This window comes from Dysidea avara, chromosome 5 (genome assembly GCF_963678975.1).
Source record: "Dysidea avara chromosome 5, odDysAvar1.4, whole genome shotgun sequence".
Lineage (NCBI taxonomy): Eukaryota > Metazoa > Porifera > Demospongiae > Dictyoceratida > Dysideidae > Dysidea > Dysidea avara.
In genome coordinates this window covers 12,646,634-12,665,277 of record NC_089276.1, presented here as the reverse complement: position 1 = coordinate 12,665,277, position 18,644 = coordinate 12,646,634, and the positions used below count along the sequence as shown (strand labels likewise).

The following is an 18,644-nucleotide window of genomic DNA, read 5'->3' as shown; positions in this document are numbered from 1 at the left end:
AAACTACATTACTTGTAATTATACTTAACTAAAATTACAATTAAAGTTAAATTATGACGACTTAACTTAAAAGTTACAGTAACATAATTACTTAGCTTACAATAGTTAAGAAATAGGATGTGACAAGTTGTGATCGGAGAGGACTAGATATGATCAAAGTTCATAGAGAAGTGGTTGATACAGGAACTACATGGACAGAGGTAGTGGCAATAAAATGTTTCCAGAAGAATGATTTAATTTGATTTTTGATGGTTACTGCATGTAGATAGGTCCATGTTGATAATTGGTAGAGAGTTCCACAGTCTACATTATTTGGTTAAAATAGAAGTGCATGACATCATATCCACAAGCTCAGGTACACACACAGGTCTGTAGGCTTATGCCTAAAGTGGTAAAAGATCACATGATAAATAGTCTATAATCTCAGCCCCCCATGTAAGGATGAAATTACACAAACTCTTGAAATTTGGATTTATATAATTATAGTACTGCTTGACCCACTAAAATCTTTTAATTCAAATGTACATGTCCTCCAAACAAATAAATAAATTTCAGAACAAAGAGTATTAATGCAGCCTATATATATTTCATTGATTGATTGATTGATTGATTGATTATTTATTTATTTAAACTCGCAGTACTTGGCAAAGCCGTTCTTCCATACTGGAGTACACAAAAGACACAACACATACATACATAGCGACACCATAATATACAAACACTACACACAGCACACATTTCAGGGCTGGGCTTTAGTATCTTTAAAACCTATATAGGCAGCACCAAACTTTTGCCATTGTATATAGGAAAAATAAAACATATCACCATGGATTCTTATCATTTTGTTTAGCTACAGTGTAACCTCAGTTATCCAAACCGCTGGGGACCACCTGTAGTCCAGATAATTGAAAAGTCCATAACTATGGAAAATTACCTTAAAACAATGTATTTAGTGCATTTGTAAAGAACTAAAAAATTTATATTTTTACTTCTCTAACAGAGCAATCGGTTTTGTGGATAACTGCATGGAGTTCGGATATAACTCAGGTTCCACTGTATAATATATTTTACTTCTCTAGTAATACTTCACAGCATATCCAGGTCTTATGTTTTCTATGAATCTTCTTCTTCACAACACATAAAAATAAAACAGCTTTCTTCAAATAATGGCAATGCATGCAGTCTACCTAGGGCCTGACGCAACAACTTGAAGAACTATAGGGCCAAATTTAATTTCTTGTGTACTGGCATCAAATTACTTGAATCACATTGCTAGCATCTAAGGTGTATAACAAATTAGTTATAGTTTGGCTGTTTGGCCATTTGTTGCTCCTTGACTGGAATCTAGATTGAGCATATTCTTTTTGTCATGCCCTCTGGTTTTGTACTAGTAGTTTTGCAGCTGCTAGCTCTACTAGCAATAGGCACCAAAGATTATAGTGAATTATTGTTCATGATGAAAATGAGTGAGTGACTGCATGAGACTAAGATTGTAACACTTGGCTAAAGGTCTTATCTGCAAAACTGGAAGATGGGTGATGGCAAGATATACGTACAATACATTGTATATTAAGTTTTTTACACCTGCAAATTGCAAACTTCTATAGGATAGAATTAACAGAACTGTAAGAACAACAGCCGTATGTGCATGTACAACTATAGTGTATGCATTGTAGTGTTTGGATTATATTAGCATATATATGTAAGGCCTTATAAGTGGGTATACATGCAAGCATGCTTGATTGTTATCTGGGTCCAACATTACTTGGGATCTGTTATCGGTGTTATACGATTCCTAAACAAAGTTGGTTTAACATTTTTTTAACATATGGCAATTGTGACTGGTGAATCTATGCATGCCACATCAAAAGAAAAAAATGGTATCATTAATGTTTTAATCTATTAAAACGCGAACCCCAACTAAAAGTGAAGTATAGCTCCATTTTTAGGTGATTCAGCCAGTTACACAAAGAACAGTATTAGAAGTGGCTCTGCAATTAATATAGTCACTATGGAAAATGCAGACAATTTCCAATACAAACATAGGGAAGCCATCATACATGCACTACCATGAATTGACACCTTGTGCTGTCAGAAAAAAGAAATTGAACACAAAGGTAAGTCCATGATGTATGCATTATATGTACCTGTGGGCTGAAGTGATGCTAGCAGTACAAAAATCAAGTCTGTGGCCTTAGTCGTATACTTGTCTAAAGGCACTAATAAGTATAAATCAGGGCTTCTACCTTTCATAAATCCTGTATTAATAATAATAAGTATATCAGTCAGTCAGTAGAAATTCCATTGAATAAAAATTTCAAAGCAACCATTGGAAGCATTTTGTATCATACTGAAGGCACTTTTAGACTTGGTTATGCCTAACCAAGACACCATAAGGTATTGTGAGGCTGGTTTCTGGTTAATACTTTTTTTGTGAAAAAGTGCAAACCTCCATGATCCCTAATATACAGTATGTAATATACAGTACTATCAAGAGTACATAATAATAGAAGAGGGAGGAGAGTGTCTAACTCTCAATATAATCCATACAAACACACTGCGCTCAAACCCTCCTACTTCAATCCATAAAACTTCTAGTAATAAATCAATACCTTTAAGTGAACAGAAGACTGTTGATATTTCCTAATTTAATCAGTAGAAGTGCTACAACCTCCTTCATAGAGCAAGCCATTTGTCACCTTTGGTGGCTATAGTTGATTGCGCAAGGTCTGAGCGCAGTGAGTTTGGTGGATCCACTGAAGTTAGACACTCTCCTCCCTACTCTATTATTATGTACTCTTGGTACTATGTATCTGTGTTCTGTAACAAGACTTAGTGCAGGGTTGTCATTCATAGGTGCTTTTGTGAAGAGCCGTACTTATTTGCATTATACTACATTTTGATACATTAAACATCATCTTCCATCTATCTGCCCACTTGATTAAGGTGTTCAAGTCTTGTTCAGTTGTAGGATTACATGAAAGTAGCTTGACTCCTCCAATCCAGGAAAGGAAGCAGGAGCAAAAATATGAAAAAATACAGTAAAAATTATTGACCTAAATCAATTTCTAATCCAGCATGCAACCAGTGTACATTATCAGCTATGTTTCACCCATGCATTATTAAGCTGGCATTACAACAGCACTAAAAGCTTCTCTTGTAGCACTGAAGGGCATAGGCAAGAGCAGTACTAGTCATTTCATATTTCCTAACTTAAACTGTCACAGGGTTGTTTGTGCGCTGCCATGATTTCTAGTGTACTGTAACTAGCATTGAGCTAGCTAGCTACTTGTGATGGTTAGGCAAAAATTGATGGCTGGGCAAGTGGAAATGCCAGTGATGTCCATCCTCTAGTAATGAGAGTCCTATGCGTGTTCATCATAGTAACAATGATGACTATATTGTATGGCTTCTAGCAATTCCTGTTTACTAATGTAGGGAAGCCATCGCATGCGCACTACTGTGAATCAACACCTTGGGCCGTCAGCAAAAAGAAATGGAGTACAAAGGAGGACTAAGGTAAGTCCATGATACATGCATTGTATGTATGTGGCAGAGTTGGTGTAGTTACTTCAGAAAAGTAACTAGTTACGTATTACTTTTATCCCATGTAATTTAGTTACAGTTACAGTTACTTTTCAAAAGGTAACTAAGTACTGTAGTTACTAGTTACTTTCGTACTATAAATCATGGCTTGAATTTTGCTCAGATATGCATCAGTATGAGATGCAATACATATGTTCACTTGAAATAACAATTCTGCGGCTATTTCAGGTCAGTTTTGATTATTGCTACGTCTGTTACTCAAGCTGAATCGTAGAGAACAGTACACAGAATCTGTCTACTTAATGTGGCTGTAGCATAATATGACACAAAAATTGAAGTGCTCTTGCTTTTAAAACACAATTAGTTATAGTTACAATGTAACTATTGTAAATAATTGCTATTGTAACTTAGTTACTTTTCAGACAATTACTCCTAGTTACAAGTTACTAGTTACAAAGCAAGTAACTAGTTATATTACTAGTTACTTTAAAAGTAATCAGTTACGTAACTTAGTTACAAAAGTAAATAGTTACCCTCAACTCTGGTATGCAGTATGCCAAAAGGCACCTATCGGGCTGAAGCGACATCGAACTGTGAAAAAATCAAGGCTATAGCCTTATCGAGTTAAGCATTTAGGGTTGTACTGAAGGCATTTTTGGTTATGCCTAACTCGCAATACTGCCAGGACACCAGGAAAGTAATGTGAAGGTGATATGTTTGGCCAAAGCTCCCTAGTATACGTACATACAGTACTACCATACCATATGATACTAGTCATACTAATGATACTGTCATGCTTAATTATATATACTAACATAATATCTATCGTATAAACAACCTCTAACAATTATTACTGAGGTCATGTTAAAAAATTTCATGCATACAGCTTCCCGAGAACATAATTATCATAGTATCCGTAAATATTCAAATTCTACTAGCTTAATTGTATAACTGAGGTGCATACATGTATCGACTTTTGCATCACAGTTATTTTAAAATATTGGCACATATTTACCAACTGTGTTCTCATTTACTCAGACCATTGGTTGTATTTTCATTATTAATAATTGATTGTTAAGTATAAATGGGAAGGAAATGTGTTGGTGATATAGTATAGTTCATTTGTTAAATGTACCAAATGTTCCCTCTACTGTACGTACAGTACCTAAATTTTCTGCTGTGCCTATGCTGTATATATGTACTGTAAGTATGGCTAAAATTTTTATGTGAAATTTTTATAGTTTACAAAATTAGGAATTTAAGAGATCATAGAAAAAAAATAGTGAAACAAGGGAGGTTGCCTACACCTGTAGATATGATAGAAAACATTTACACTGGGCGAAAAGTTCCATGTCAGCTTGTAGGTAATGAGTATAAAATGTGCATGAAATTTGTCATTTCAGCCACATTTCATAAGTAGAAAATTAGTAGATTTCAGTAAAGTTTCATACAGAGGATAGAGAAAGATTCACTGCATCTAGAATGGTGCTGGAAATGAGGCAGTGAAGAAATGTACATTTTAACACTGTGAAATGCATACAGGATGTAAAAAATCCTGTAGCTGAAATCAACATTTTCTATATTTTGCATCTGCTTTATACTGCGCTAGTAATATAGCTAGCAATGTCTCGCTCCTGTGTTGTATTTACTACCCACAAGACGTATTTCATTAACAAGTAAAAAAGCACATCATTTGTACAGCAACTATAATTTTCAGTTCACAAATTGAAGTTCTTGACACGTTCAGGATTCTTTTTTTCTGAGGGATGTTACATCACTTAAATTAATGTAGATTGGCTCTTTTACTTCTGTCCGTTGGGTGCAGCTTTCTTCTCATAATCTGTTTCATCACTAGTTCTTATAGGTAGCATCTGTAAAAATTTTGTTACAATAAAATATTGCTATGGCAAATTTTTTTCTGTGGCAAACCTTGAATTAATGTATACTATTCCTGATACAGTGTCATTCATAGCTTTCACAAGATCCAGCCATGATCACAAGTTTCTCCACTGACAAACTTCAATAGACCACAAAATACTCATTTCCAAGAACTATAGCAGAACCTATAACTATGTGATTTCTTGCATCTATATACAGTACTACCACAAGACATCGTCAGCAGTCCAAGTTTTGAAAGCATCAGTAACTACTTTTGTCACTTCCTTTGACAGCTTTACGTAGCTAGGTGATGTTGATGGTGGATCTCACTGCAATGCGATGATATAGATATAGCAAATTAATAGCGAGTCATGAATTAGCCACATCTTCTTACCTCACAATTGCTACAAATGCAGCTCTCGCTATATGTCTTTCTGCAAAGTTCCCTATGTCGGGTAGCTTGCAGTCATCTATAAAGTAGACTTAACCAATTCACTGTGAGATAGTTGTACTAAAGATGATGAGTGCTTGTGGAACGCACCCAGTTGACTCTCAACCCGGGGGGTGTTATCCTGTACTCCTTTTGCCAGCAAGCAACATGTGATTTTGTAGTTGCCAAATGCGTGTAGCACTGTAGCTAGCTACTGTAGCAAAGGTACAATTGTGGCGTCACTAGAAACTGGTGGAAAAGGATGGAAGAAGCGATATCTACGAATGATCATAAATGCTGTGACAGCCTTTATAGCTATATATACCTGCAGGTAAGTCTGCCATGGAGCACAAGCACTGTTCTAGTTCTGGATGACAAGCTGCATCATAGCTATAGAGCCTCGTTGTTAACTGCGAACAATTGGAAGAAATATGCGGTGGGGACTATTCTACGGAACGGAACGGAACGGAACGGAACGGAACGGAACGGAACGGAACGGAACGGAACGGAATGATGGACTAAACCACGGAACGGAACGCTTTCTAAAATTGAAGCTTGCAACTTACCATTGCTGAAACTTCCCTTATAAGTTAGCAGTGGCATCTCCAGTGGGTGATTAAACATAAGATAAAAAGAATTAACGGATCGATTGTGGGTTTTTGTTGGTTGTCATTAGTAACGAAGTATTATTGTGGGATGAGCTGTATCGGTGATGTTCATCCATACGGAAGGGAACTTTATGTGAGCTGTTTTTCTTATTTAGACTTTAGAAAACAGTCTGGGCCGGTCTTTCAAGTCATAAGTCAGTGTATAAATAAAGCAAGCAGGAAGATACTGGTAATAGGAAAGAGCCAGCTGAATTAAAACTTGAAGAATTTTGTGCAGTGTGTGAGGAGCAAATATTTTGGCAGACCGCAAGGAGGGTATATTCTGCAAACATCACTGAAGTGTATGCATGGAGTTATTTATATATTAACAGCTGGTGCAGTGGACTAATGCCGTATTCAATAGTGAGCTGATTTTATCTGTTGCACAATTCAAGGATGTGTCTGACTGCTAGCCTTGAATCAGGCTAAATGCCAAAACTCCAAGATCAGCCAAATCTCTATTATAAGCCGCATGTGAAACCATGCCTGTAGCCACCAGGCAAATGTGATTTGGACCAGGGTGTGTGTGTAATTTCAATGTATCTAGTCAGACCTGAAATGGAACACTCACATTAATTACATACCACCTAAGAATCCTAGGATTTCTTAAGTGTAACATTTCACATGCTTCACTTCAAACAAAACAGGTTAAATTTGTTCGTCTATTTTCAAGTGATTCCCAGTCCAGCTGGTCCATGAAATTACAATGGGATCACATGTATTTGTTACAGTGCGGGCTGTCCTGTGTTGGATCTACTCTAGAGTTGAGATTTCAAGGTAGACTCACTGCCAATGTACTGACACTAGTATTGTTGTAGCATGTTTAAGTGGAGGACAAATGAAATAGTAATGCTAGATTATTTATGTATTTTTCATAATGAAATTGATATCCCATTTTGATTTGTACTTCCACTTTGCAACATATTCAAGAACAAGAAGCTACCACACTTAATCTCCAACCACTGTCATTAATTAACCAAGATCTCACTAGTCTGTAATTCACCCTACTGTAGTGATTTTATTGATTCATCTGTATGTTTTCTTCATTTTCCTTTGAAGTTGTACCAAGAGTTCATAATAAGGTGGAGTGTCTAACTTGAACGCATTCACCAAACACCCTGCTTAAAGTAACACCTCGGCCTTATTTCAGAACAAAGGCTTTACCTTCTTCAGCAACACTAATCAACAGTTTTCTATCCCCCAGTAAAGGTGTTGATTTGATGAAAGGTGAACTTTACGCAGGGTGTTTGTACAGGCCATACTGAGAGTTAGACACTCTCCCATACAAATCAGTATTACGAACTCCTGGTTGTACAGTATAGGTAAACAAAGATAAGTTTCTCTCCCATCTTATTCTAGGATTTCTATTGACAAGGAAAATTCAATTATTTGTATACAGGCTCAAAATTGAGAAAATATAAAGAAAGTGAATTAATATTATACAGTCAGTTTGCTTTTGGATATTTAATGTCTCCAACCACAACAAAAATTCGATGAATCCATGCTTCTCATCACTGGTCGTCTGAACATTCTGAAAGTGATAACTCACTCAATCAACCATATAATCTGTTTATTAGACTGAATAAAGTCATGATTACCTAAACAATCAATTAATGTTTTATAATTATCCTATTCCATTTTCCTGGAGGTTCCACTGATAAAATGCAATTTCAGCAATGATAGCAGCTAGCCAAGCTGCAAGTTGATTCAGAAAGCATTCCATTCTGTAAAATAGACCCCATCCAGAATTCAACTCAGTACTCAGGCTGAGATATCTGACAATAGTCCACTACTCTGTTAATGAATCATTGATGTTCACACAATATAGCCTCCTTGAGGTATCTGAATGTTTGCTCCTCACACACTGCACAAAATTCCTTTAGATTCTGCTTAGACTGAGTTGATTCAGCTTGTCACCATACTTGTTTCCTTTGTAGTGTAGCTATACACATACTGATTTATGCCGATTAGAAAGGCTGGGCCTCAGACTGTACATTCTAAAGTCAAGTAAGTAAAAATAACTCACATACTAGTAAAAACAAGTCATGCATTAGTTCCCTACTTGATATATCCGAAGATGAACACACTGAGTCAGCTATTCCCACAATTAGTACTTCGTTACTAATGACAACCAACAAGAACCCACAATCGATCCTTAAATTCGTTTTATCTTTCTTGGGGTAACGTTTGATTACCTGCTGGAAGTGCCACTGATAACTTGTACAGCAATGGTAAGCTGCAAGCTTCAATCTGAGAAAGCATTCCGTTCCGCAGTTTAGTCCATCATTCCGTTCCGTTCCGTTCCGTAGAATAGTCCCCACCGAAATATGCAGCGAAGGTGATTGTGTGCAATCTGTGCATGCATGCATGCTGTTGGTATATATATATGTGAAAGAGCAGTGACCTCATCCATGTGCAGCCATATAACTAGTGCGGTGGATGCACTGTGGCTAATTAGTGTCCACACTGAATTAGTAAAAATATTCATGTACTTCAATGCATTCCTGTCAACTTCTTAGTCAGCCTTAGGCTACAGCAACAAAGCAGAGCCCAACACACATACAAACATACACACACACAAACAAACAAACAAACACACAAAAGGCAATACCTTCAGCTACCACTTGCCTACCTGACTGGGACGTCTGTGCGCTAGCTACTCATGTAGGCTGGTGCTAAGAGTCATCATAAGCATAATCCTTCGAGGGCAGGACTAGTATTATACGTAACTCACAGAAAGGTGTACCGTACAGCATCTCATGTGAATGTGTGGGCATGGCAGCCCAATTAAGTCTCACCTGTACCTTCGCCCACTAGATATGTTATACCAAAGCTATGGATGGTCTGCCTCCCCAGTTGTCACCAGGTTGCCATTTAACACCTAGGTAAACTAGTTTGGGCATAAAATCTGACTGAAACCTTTCAATTACCAAACTCAGACCACTTATCTTAACTGCATTCCTCTCTCTCTCTCTCTCTTTCTCTCTCTCTTTCTCTCTCTCTTTCTCTCTCTCTCTCTCACACACACACACACACACACAATACACACACACGCACATACTAGCTACTACACAACATTACATTTTTCTATGTATCAAAGCACAGATTGTGCCTACTAAAGGTAATGGATTTGATAGTGACAGACTGTTAGCAGCTACATTTGTTTTTTTGTGATTTGTAATGTCTGTATAGGCCATGCTTGCATGCATGCATGAGTCAAAAGCAATAGCAAAGTATAAGTCCTTTCAAACTATTGGCACACAGACTAACAGCTGTTCCTTCAAGCCACTAAAATGAATATAACCATTAACACTAATGAAATAATGTGCTGTGGTGGATTCCCAGTATGCAAATTCATAGAATTTTTTGCACTACACATCACTGCCTGCTTCGAAGAGCTTTTGCTCAATATGCTTCACACATCACTGTGGCGATTATTGTGAACACTTGGCACTTTTAAGTTAGTTTTAATATAGAAAAAGTTAGCTACCACCATTAGCAGGACACATGTGCATAGATGGATTGCATTCCATCTTAAGAGCCTCTGTGATTGAAACTTACTTTGCTACATGCTTAATGCATGTTCCTGACATGTAGATATGTATTATAGTGCACACAATAGTTGCTAACAGGTGACTAGAAATTCATTTACAACAGAACAAAGTAATGTTATAGTTTAATATGTATTCAACCAAAAGCATTTAAAAGTAGGTCTACCAAAAAAGTCACCATTTAAGAAAGGTCCCTATTTAACAACTGGGTAAACCAGAGCAATGTGAGTAACCTTTCTTGCTCCAGGAAGCAACAACAGCAACTGAGCATCAACCCTGGCTGAAACCTTACAATTACCAAACTTTGATTGTGCCTACTAAAATTCATACATTTGATAGTGACAGACTGTTAGCAGCTATAGAAGTTTTTTTGTGATTCAAAATGTCTATAGGCCATGCTTACATGAATGAATAGCAAAGTATATAAGTCCTTCCAAGCATAGGTGACACAGACACTAACAGCTGTTACTTCAAGCCACTAAATGGATATAACCGCTAATGAAATAACGTTAACATGCTGTGGCGGATGCCCAGTATGGAAATTCATAGAGTAGATTACTAAGCTACACTTCACTGCCTGCTTTGAAGAGCAATGTGTTTCAAATATTGCTGTGAAAAAATTGTGAACACTTGGCACTTTAAACACATAAAGCTGCAGCTACCACCATGCAGGATCAGGTAACACAGTTAAGCAAGACACATGTACATAGATGGATTGCATTCCATCTTACGGGCCTATCAAAACATTTGAATATAGTTATGTGTAATTCTTCAACTCTATGAATATGACCAATTAGCTGCCACCACCCTTCTCACTCATACAGTTTCTTAGCAAATAACTAATTTTAGGAGAACTTTATTCCTCATGCAAGTCCTTGCACATTACTAGCTACTAGTTACATGTGAATGATGATCACATCTAGTTGGTCTCATAATGTTATTAAGGCATACAGGTCTCCAAATCTGTATAGTAAATCTGTGAACTAAAAAATTTAATGTGATACTAGCTATAGACCACCATATGAGAGTGCTGTAATCCAAACATTTTGTTTTCTTACAACATCATAATTCTTGCATGGATAGAAGCCATTTAACTGTAAACCAACATTGCAATTAATAAACCATCTAAGTGTCATTAGTGTTTTTTCCTGTAATAAAGTTCTACCAATAACCTCTTGTACCAAGAGTCCATACTAAAAGACCTCTTTATTATGAACTATTGATAGCAGGGGCGGATCCAGGGGGGGGCTTTGGGGGCTGAAGCCTCCCCCTTCATATTTAGGCTTTACTTGATCAATATGCTGAGTATTATAATGAAATTTTGTCTTAGCATAATTACATGATCACTAATAATACAAATACTCATAAAACCACCTTATAAACATTTTTCCATAGTATTATCAGTGGATTTATGCTAAAGTTTATGCAACAAGGACCCGGATCAGCATTGGAGGTGTACAAGATCGAGATACTCTAATAGAGCAGTCAGCTAACTACTCTAATAGAACATTCACTGGAAACATGTAGTTGGTTCTGTTATGGAATTTTTCCAAATCTGCCTGCACCTATACATACAATGAAGTGCATTGGTCTGTTTAAAGGGCTTCATTCATCTACTTGTGTAGTTAATATGTATGACAATACTTAATTCAGGTACACAATTTCCATTGAAAATGCTCTCAGATTCAATCTTGTATTGTTCAAATTTCAAAATTTTCCACTTTCAACATTATTATTCTAATATGCACCTATTCAGTGTTGTGCAATTGTGAGAGGGGTGCATCATGTACTTGGTTGCCTGTACCTACCCAAACTTTTCCATTAGCAAAATACTTCAGAGTCAGAGAGCCATACCTATAATCTAAAGGCAGTATATAAAATATCTACAGGGAGAAAATATTATGAATTTTATGTGGAAATGTCTCCAAATTGCAGTATTTTAGCATCTATTTTTCAAAATTTTCCTGGGGGGCATGCCCCCAGACCCCCCTAGTTCCAGCATGCTTCACACACCTTTACCCAAGAGATTAGTACCTTGAGTTAGCCCCCCCCCTTTATAATTCTTAGATCCGCCCCTGGATAGTACACATATACAATCAAAAATCAGTAATTTATTGTTATACATTACATACACTTGTCAGAAAGTTCCCAGTGGCAGTGACACAAAGACTAACACCTGTTGGTTTGACAATTGCAACCATCCACTATAGGATTGCGGGAGAGACTATACCACAGTTGGCTGTGGAGCCTCAACAGAGACTAGGGGAGGTCACAACATTACAGTATATTGTGTTAACGTCATCCATGACTGACCAAAGAGTTGAGATTAGCCATATTGTATATTGTCAATGTAGACTTGCGTGCATCATGTATCAGGTAATGTAGACAGTATGATGCAGCTAATGCACACAGAAACTAGCTATATGTAAAATGATGTGATATCATCACAGCTAAGTTGATAGCTTGCTTCAGTTATAAAATTAATGTAAAGCAACATTACAATAATATGTCACCCGAGCGATAACCGGGAATGCTAGGATGGTATCAACTTAGTCACCGCACTGTAGCTATGTTACACATAATCACCCACATAACTGTAAAGGCATATATTCCCATTCCTTATATATACTCTAGGGGAAATTTTTATGGTGTACATGTATAATATTCATAGCCACTTACATTTCCTTTATTATTATATTCATGAAATGCACTATTTCTTTTTTATCTCCTGGCAACCGAGTGCAGGTTATTTTATCGTAGTAATCAGTACCTTTCCACAAGTCCAGGTATATCATTGTAGTATACATTAAAGTACATAGCATGAAGATGGTGAACCACTGAAACAGTAAGTAAAGCCATCGCTAGATATTTACTAAAATAAACACTTTGTCACAACGCCATACTCCCTAGCTGTCTGTCACTATTCATGACAAATTCTAACATCTATATTGTACAAAGACACAAAGTGTAACACACAATTAAGGCCATAAATTCATGCAATATTTACCTTGGCATACAGTACATAACTATCTAGCTCTGTGTGTTGACTGTTTACATTGTCATGGGGGGTGGAGCGTGACATTAATAGGTACATTATAAGAATTCATGACAGTGGCGGATCCAGGATGGGGCATTTGGGGCAAATGCCCCCCCCCCCCCCTCCTTCAAGAAATTGCATACAAGATCGATATACTCTAATAGAGCAGTCAATTACTCTAATAAAGCAGTCACAATGTTCATGAGGCAGTGTAGCTTACCTATGAAGCTACAAATAGGATTTTATTTTACATAACAGACGTGATATAGTAGGTAAGGATAACTAGCTATTATTGTTGTGACCTTTTTTTTTTTTTGGTCTTCAACTGGTTTTCAGCAAGTTTTTTTGGTCTTCAACTGTTTTTCAGAAAGGTGCCCCCCCTCTTTCGAAACTCTGGATCCGCCCCTGCATGATGCCAGATTAACAAGATGTAGGTATGTTCTTCCCTAATGCAATTAACTCATGGATCAGTGGTATACGATATCAGGATTTTCATTTCGATATGATAATGGGATAACACCGAAAATTCGATTAGATAATTTTGAATTGTGTGGGTGGAGTAATTGCGTGGGCGGCCGATATTTATAAATATGTTTCAAATACAATTTACACACTAAAACTATTGCACAGAACTAATAAGCCTAGAAAACTGGTAGACAAGCTTTTACAGTGGCTAGATTGCACAGAACCAACCTTCATTTCTAGCGTGATTGCACAATCACACACTAAATGCTGTAGGCTTATCAAAATATTCTTTGATATTTCGATAATTATCGCAAAATATTGCCTTTCCGATAAATATCAAAAATCGATAAGATAACGACAAATTATCGCTATATCGATATTTTTCGCACACCACTACTCAGGATAAGCAGATTGTGATCAGAAACTCAATGAGTATCATTCTTTAGCACTTCAATTGAAGACACAGGCAAGGAATGGTGTCAACATGAAAAATATAGTGCTGAATGGATACTGCTTTCAACCCTAATGATAAATTTCATCACAATACAGACATCCACTAAGAGAGAGGTTGGAGGTTAGCTTGGGTGAGGTTCACTCCTGCAAAAACCAAGGGCAGGAGCTCACCCTGGGTGTAGTGGAAGGGGCCCTTCTCCCTCAAGCTGAAGGGACTAAGCTTTGTCAGAGACACATTCTTGTATACTTCTCTACGCAAGTAGAGAATAAACATAACAGTAGAGGGGCCTTCAATTAAGAATCCTATCTTGGAGGGTTTACCTACACACCCAGCTGCCAAACCTGCCAAACTTCTATTGTTGAGATTTGGTCACCGGAAGTACTTATTAAACACAAGAAAAAGTGCACAAGTAGCAAGGTCACTCAAATGTACCAATCCATACATTAGTGGAGTAGAGCTTTTGTTTGGAGCCAATAGTTCCACCCAGTACAATTATCTTATTATCAACCACACCCACTACTGCTGGACCACGAGTTGGTACTGGAATATTTGTTATTAGTTCCCATAAACCAGTTGATGGGTTGAGAGCATGTACCTCACTAGACTGGATGTTGGGATCTGATGGGGGACTTCCTCCGGCTGCCAACAAAAACTTCTTGGAGAGAACAACAGGAAATGAGAAATGCCATGGAGTATCAGTGAGAGACTGCCACTTTAACTGGTAAGTTGAGAGTGTTTCCAGAGAAGTAGAAAACACTTGTGGTGAAGTTTTCCCATTTATACCAACTCCACCCAACAAGTAGAGGGTATTATTAACAACAGCAGCTTGTAGTTGGCAGTGTGGTGTAGGGAGGTTGTTGCAAGTATACCAACATCCATTGGTGATGTCTAGTAGCTCTGTAAGAGGTACTACAATCACCTTACCAACTTCATCATAAGCTTTTCCTCCTACAACAATTAACATGGAATTGTGACCAACAGCAGTAGAACAACTCCTGGCAGTTGGCATTTCACTGTAATCCCTCAATCGTCCAGTGTCAAGCACAAGTACTTTGTTAGTAAACTCGTCCCTCTTTGTTACTCCTCCCACAGTGATCAGTTCATTATCCAGTACAGTTATAGCAAACCAACGATATGGCGTGGTGATGGGGTAGGGGTTCCACTGATTGGTGGATAAATAGTAAACATGTAATCTGTGGCTGGCCTGGTCATCATCAATACTTGTTCCCTCATAGCCACTACCGACATAAACTGATCCATGTAGTAACACAGCAATACAAGCTATTCGGCCCATTGGTATAGGAGCTAACTCATCCCATTTCACTTTCACTGGTTTACTGAAAATATCTGGGACATCCACTGGTTGCTGTGTGATGTAAATAATACGGAATTTCATTATCACATCACAATTCTTACCTGTTCTTTAGCTGTTGATGATGTGGCAAGTTGTCCCAACTTTTCAGTCACTTGTTCTACCTGCCATGATATGGGGTTCATGGTCACATCTGGACACCTCACATTCTCCGCTTCTTTCATCCTCCTCATCCTCTCTGACACATCTGATATTTGAGGACGTCTGGCAGGATCATCACCAAGACACTGTTCAACTAATACTCGTACATCAGCTGGAGCCCCTCTCATCTTCTCCACATGTTCTTGACGTCGTTCTACTTCTGATAAAGCTACTCGTCTTCTACTCTTAGGATCAGTCACCACATAATGTAGTGGTTTAGGCCATTCTTGATTTACAACATGAAGTGTCACTCCACCATATGAGAATACATCAAGGGGAGGACCATACTCTGGTATCTCCAGTAAAGCTTCTGGTCCCATAAAGTCCACTGTTCCCGGAGCACGAGTCTTTGTTTTCTTGCTGTCTGTTTCTATCACTTTGGCTACTCCTAGGTCACTGATTTTTGCCACAAACTGACTAGTCAGTAAGACATTATTGGGGGAAAGATCTCGGTGGACGATGGGAGGAATATGACTGTGCAGGTACCATAATCCTCTAGACACATCCACTAACATAGACAACTTAACATACATTGGAATGTTTGGGTACTTCCCCACCACTGACGTAAGGCTCTCCTGCATCCTCTCCATCACTAGAACTGGTAATCGCGACTGTCCACCAGGATTGTATACTCCTAGGAACTGTACCACGTTTGGGTGACTAAGAGCTCCACTCTGAATACACTCGGAAAGAAATGCTTTCTTTATCGCTTCAAATTCTTCTGGCGTAACTCCTTGTACTAAAATGGAGTGAACTTCTTTAGCCGCGAAAACAGTCCCACAATATCCCACCTCGAAAACTCTCCCGTACGCGCCAACACCGATATCTTTTCCATTTGACCTCACTCCACTGAGGTAAAAACGTTTGAGAAGTTCACTTTCAAACCTAGAATCCATTTGTCAGTCTGTTTTGTCGATGAACCGAAACTGCGGCTTAGCGTAAGTGACCTATTATCGAACGGTACCTATTATCGAACATAAAAATAACGTAACGTATTCGGAAGTTTACAATTTTATTCCGCATACTCGTAAGGTGTTTATATGGAGAATTCCAATAGTGTAGCCTATTCTTAATGAGCTTTCCATCTTTTAGAGTTTATGTGTGGACATCACAGCAGTCTTGATACTCATCACCGCTGACGAAGAAATGAAGAAAACGAACACAGGAATCGCCGTGAAAGAAGTACAACTCGAGCGTGACTTTGGCGGCGGAATTGGGCTGACTGTTTGTGATTTACCTGAGTAAAAGATGTATCCACGAAGACTGTACAGAAAGAGGTTGTTGTAAACAAGGATAATAAGACTGTGTTATTGGTCGTAATGTGCTGATTTTTCACCGTACGCATTTTACACTAAACGATTCGCTGTTGTAACTCACAAGTGCATGCTTGTATCAAAACTATACTTCAGTTACAGTATCGTGGTACTTCAGATAACACGTTGATATAATAATCAAGAGTGTGTAAGGTGCACTGAAGTCACCACAGTAGAAAAGGAGCAAAACGTTCGATAATTGATTAACGCAAATTAATGGGCGTTCGATAATAGGTATGATAATAGGTATGATAATAGGTAATGGTTCGATAATAGGTATGATAATAGGTAATTATTATTATTATTTTTTATTTACCTATACTGTACAACTTCAGAAATGAAGAAAAATGTACAGACAAATCACAAAAAAATAATAATAATAATAATTCAATACAATAAGTAAATTATAATTTAATTATAGATTTAAATACTTCAAGTGAATTAGAATGATTCGATAATAGGTATGATAATAGGTAATGGTTCGATAATAGGTATGATAATAGGTAATGGTTCGATAATAGGTATGATAATAGGTATGATAATAGGTATAATAGGTATGATAATAGGTAATGGTTCGATAATAGGTATGATAATAGGTATAATAATAGGTATAATAGGTATGATAATAGGTATGATAATAGGTATGATAATAGGTATAATAGGTATGATAATAGGTAATGGTTCGATAATAGGTATGATAATAGGTATGATAATAGGTATGATAATAGGTATAATAGGTATGATAATAGGTAATGGTTCGATAATAGGTATGATAATAGGTATGATAATAGGTATAATAATAGGTATAATAGGTATGATAATAGGTATGATAATAGGTATAATAGGTATGATAATAGGTAATGGTTCGATAATAGGTATGATAATAGGTAATGGTTCGATAATAGGTATGATAATAGGTATAATAGGTATAATAGGTATGATAATAGGTATAATAGGTATGATAATAGGTAATGGTTCGATAATAGGTATGATAATAGGTATAATAGGTATGATAATAGGTAATGGTTCGATAATGGGCGTTCGATAATAGGTATGGTTGGTCCCCACTTCGTCCTCCTTCCCTTTGTGCTTGCGGAACCTCCTTTTCTGTTGAGCATGCTTTGTCTTGTCCCAAAGGGGGTTTACCTTCCTTGCGTCATAACGAGATTAGGGACCTTACTGCTACCCTTCTTACTGAGGTTTGCTCCCAGGTGTGTGTTGAGCCAGAGTTACAGCCGGTTCAGCATTCTGATGAGTTCCCTCTTGCCACCTCTAATACTCAGGATTCGGCTCGCTTGGATGTTGCTGTAAACGGCTTCTGGGGTGGTCGTTCGGAGAGATGTTTCATTGATGTCCGTGTTTTTAACCCTTTTGCTCCTTCTAATAGTTCCTCCTCTCTGTCGTCCACCTTTAGGAAGCATGAAAAGATTAAGCATCGTGCTTATGGTCAGCGGGTTCGAGAAGTGGAGCATGCCACTTTCACTCCAATTGTTTTGGCTGCCACTGGCGGTTTAGCCCATGAGGCTACTGTTTTTTATAAGCGACTTGCTTCTCTTCTGGCCACAAAGTGGGGAGATGATTATTCTGTGGTTCTGGGTTGGCTGCGTTGTTGCCTGAGCTTTTCGTTGTTGCGCTCGGCAATTCAGTGTATTCGTGGGGCACGGTCTTCCATTGGTGTTTACACCAGGACTCCACAGTCAGTGGACTTAGTGACTGTGGAATCCCATTTGTCTGCTTAATTTTGTTCAGTTGTCCAGCACTTGCAATCTGTGCTGGGGGTGGTAGGAAAGGGCAGTCCATCAAGCCCGGA

General features: G+C 37.7%; 2 protein-coding genes and 1 long non-coding RNA gene across 3 annotated transcripts; 1 reads left to right on the top strand and 2 right to left on the bottom strand.

The window, feature by feature from the left end:
* Positions 1 to 8,272: 8,272 nt before the first annotated feature.
* Positions 8,273 to 8,817, bottom strand: LOC136257060 (uncharacterized). Its single transcript, XR_010701788.1, has 2 exons — positions 8,564 to 8,817; positions 8,273 to 8,498 (listed from the first exon to the last, which is right to left on the bottom strand). It is a non-coding gene; the product is annotated as an uncharacterized lncRNA (long non-coding RNA).
* Positions 8,818 to 14,397: 5,580 nt separating this feature from the next.
* On the bottom strand, positions 14,398 to 16,610 carry LOC136257042 (uncharacterized). Its single transcript, XM_066050156.1, has 2 exons — positions 15,425 to 16,610; positions 14,398 to 15,374 (listed from the first exon to the last, which is right to left on the bottom strand). The coding sequence occupies exons 1-2, from the start codon at positions 16,415 to 16,417 to the stop codon at positions 14,427 to 14,429; spliced, it is 1,941 nt and encodes a 646-aa protein (XP_065906228.1). The 5' UTR covers positions 16,418 to 16,610; the 3' UTR covers positions 14,398 to 14,426.
* A 57-nt stretch (positions 16,611 to 16,667) lies between these two features.
* LOC136255001 (uncharacterized) lies at positions 16,668 to 18,644 on the top strand. The gene is made up of 2 exons (XM_066047723.1): positions 16,668 to 16,762; positions 17,886 to 18,644. Exons 1-2 carry the CDS (start codon positions 16,668 to 16,670, stop codon positions 18,571 to 18,573), a joined length of 783 nt encoding a protein of 260 aa, XP_065903795.1. The 3' UTR covers positions 18,574 to 18,644.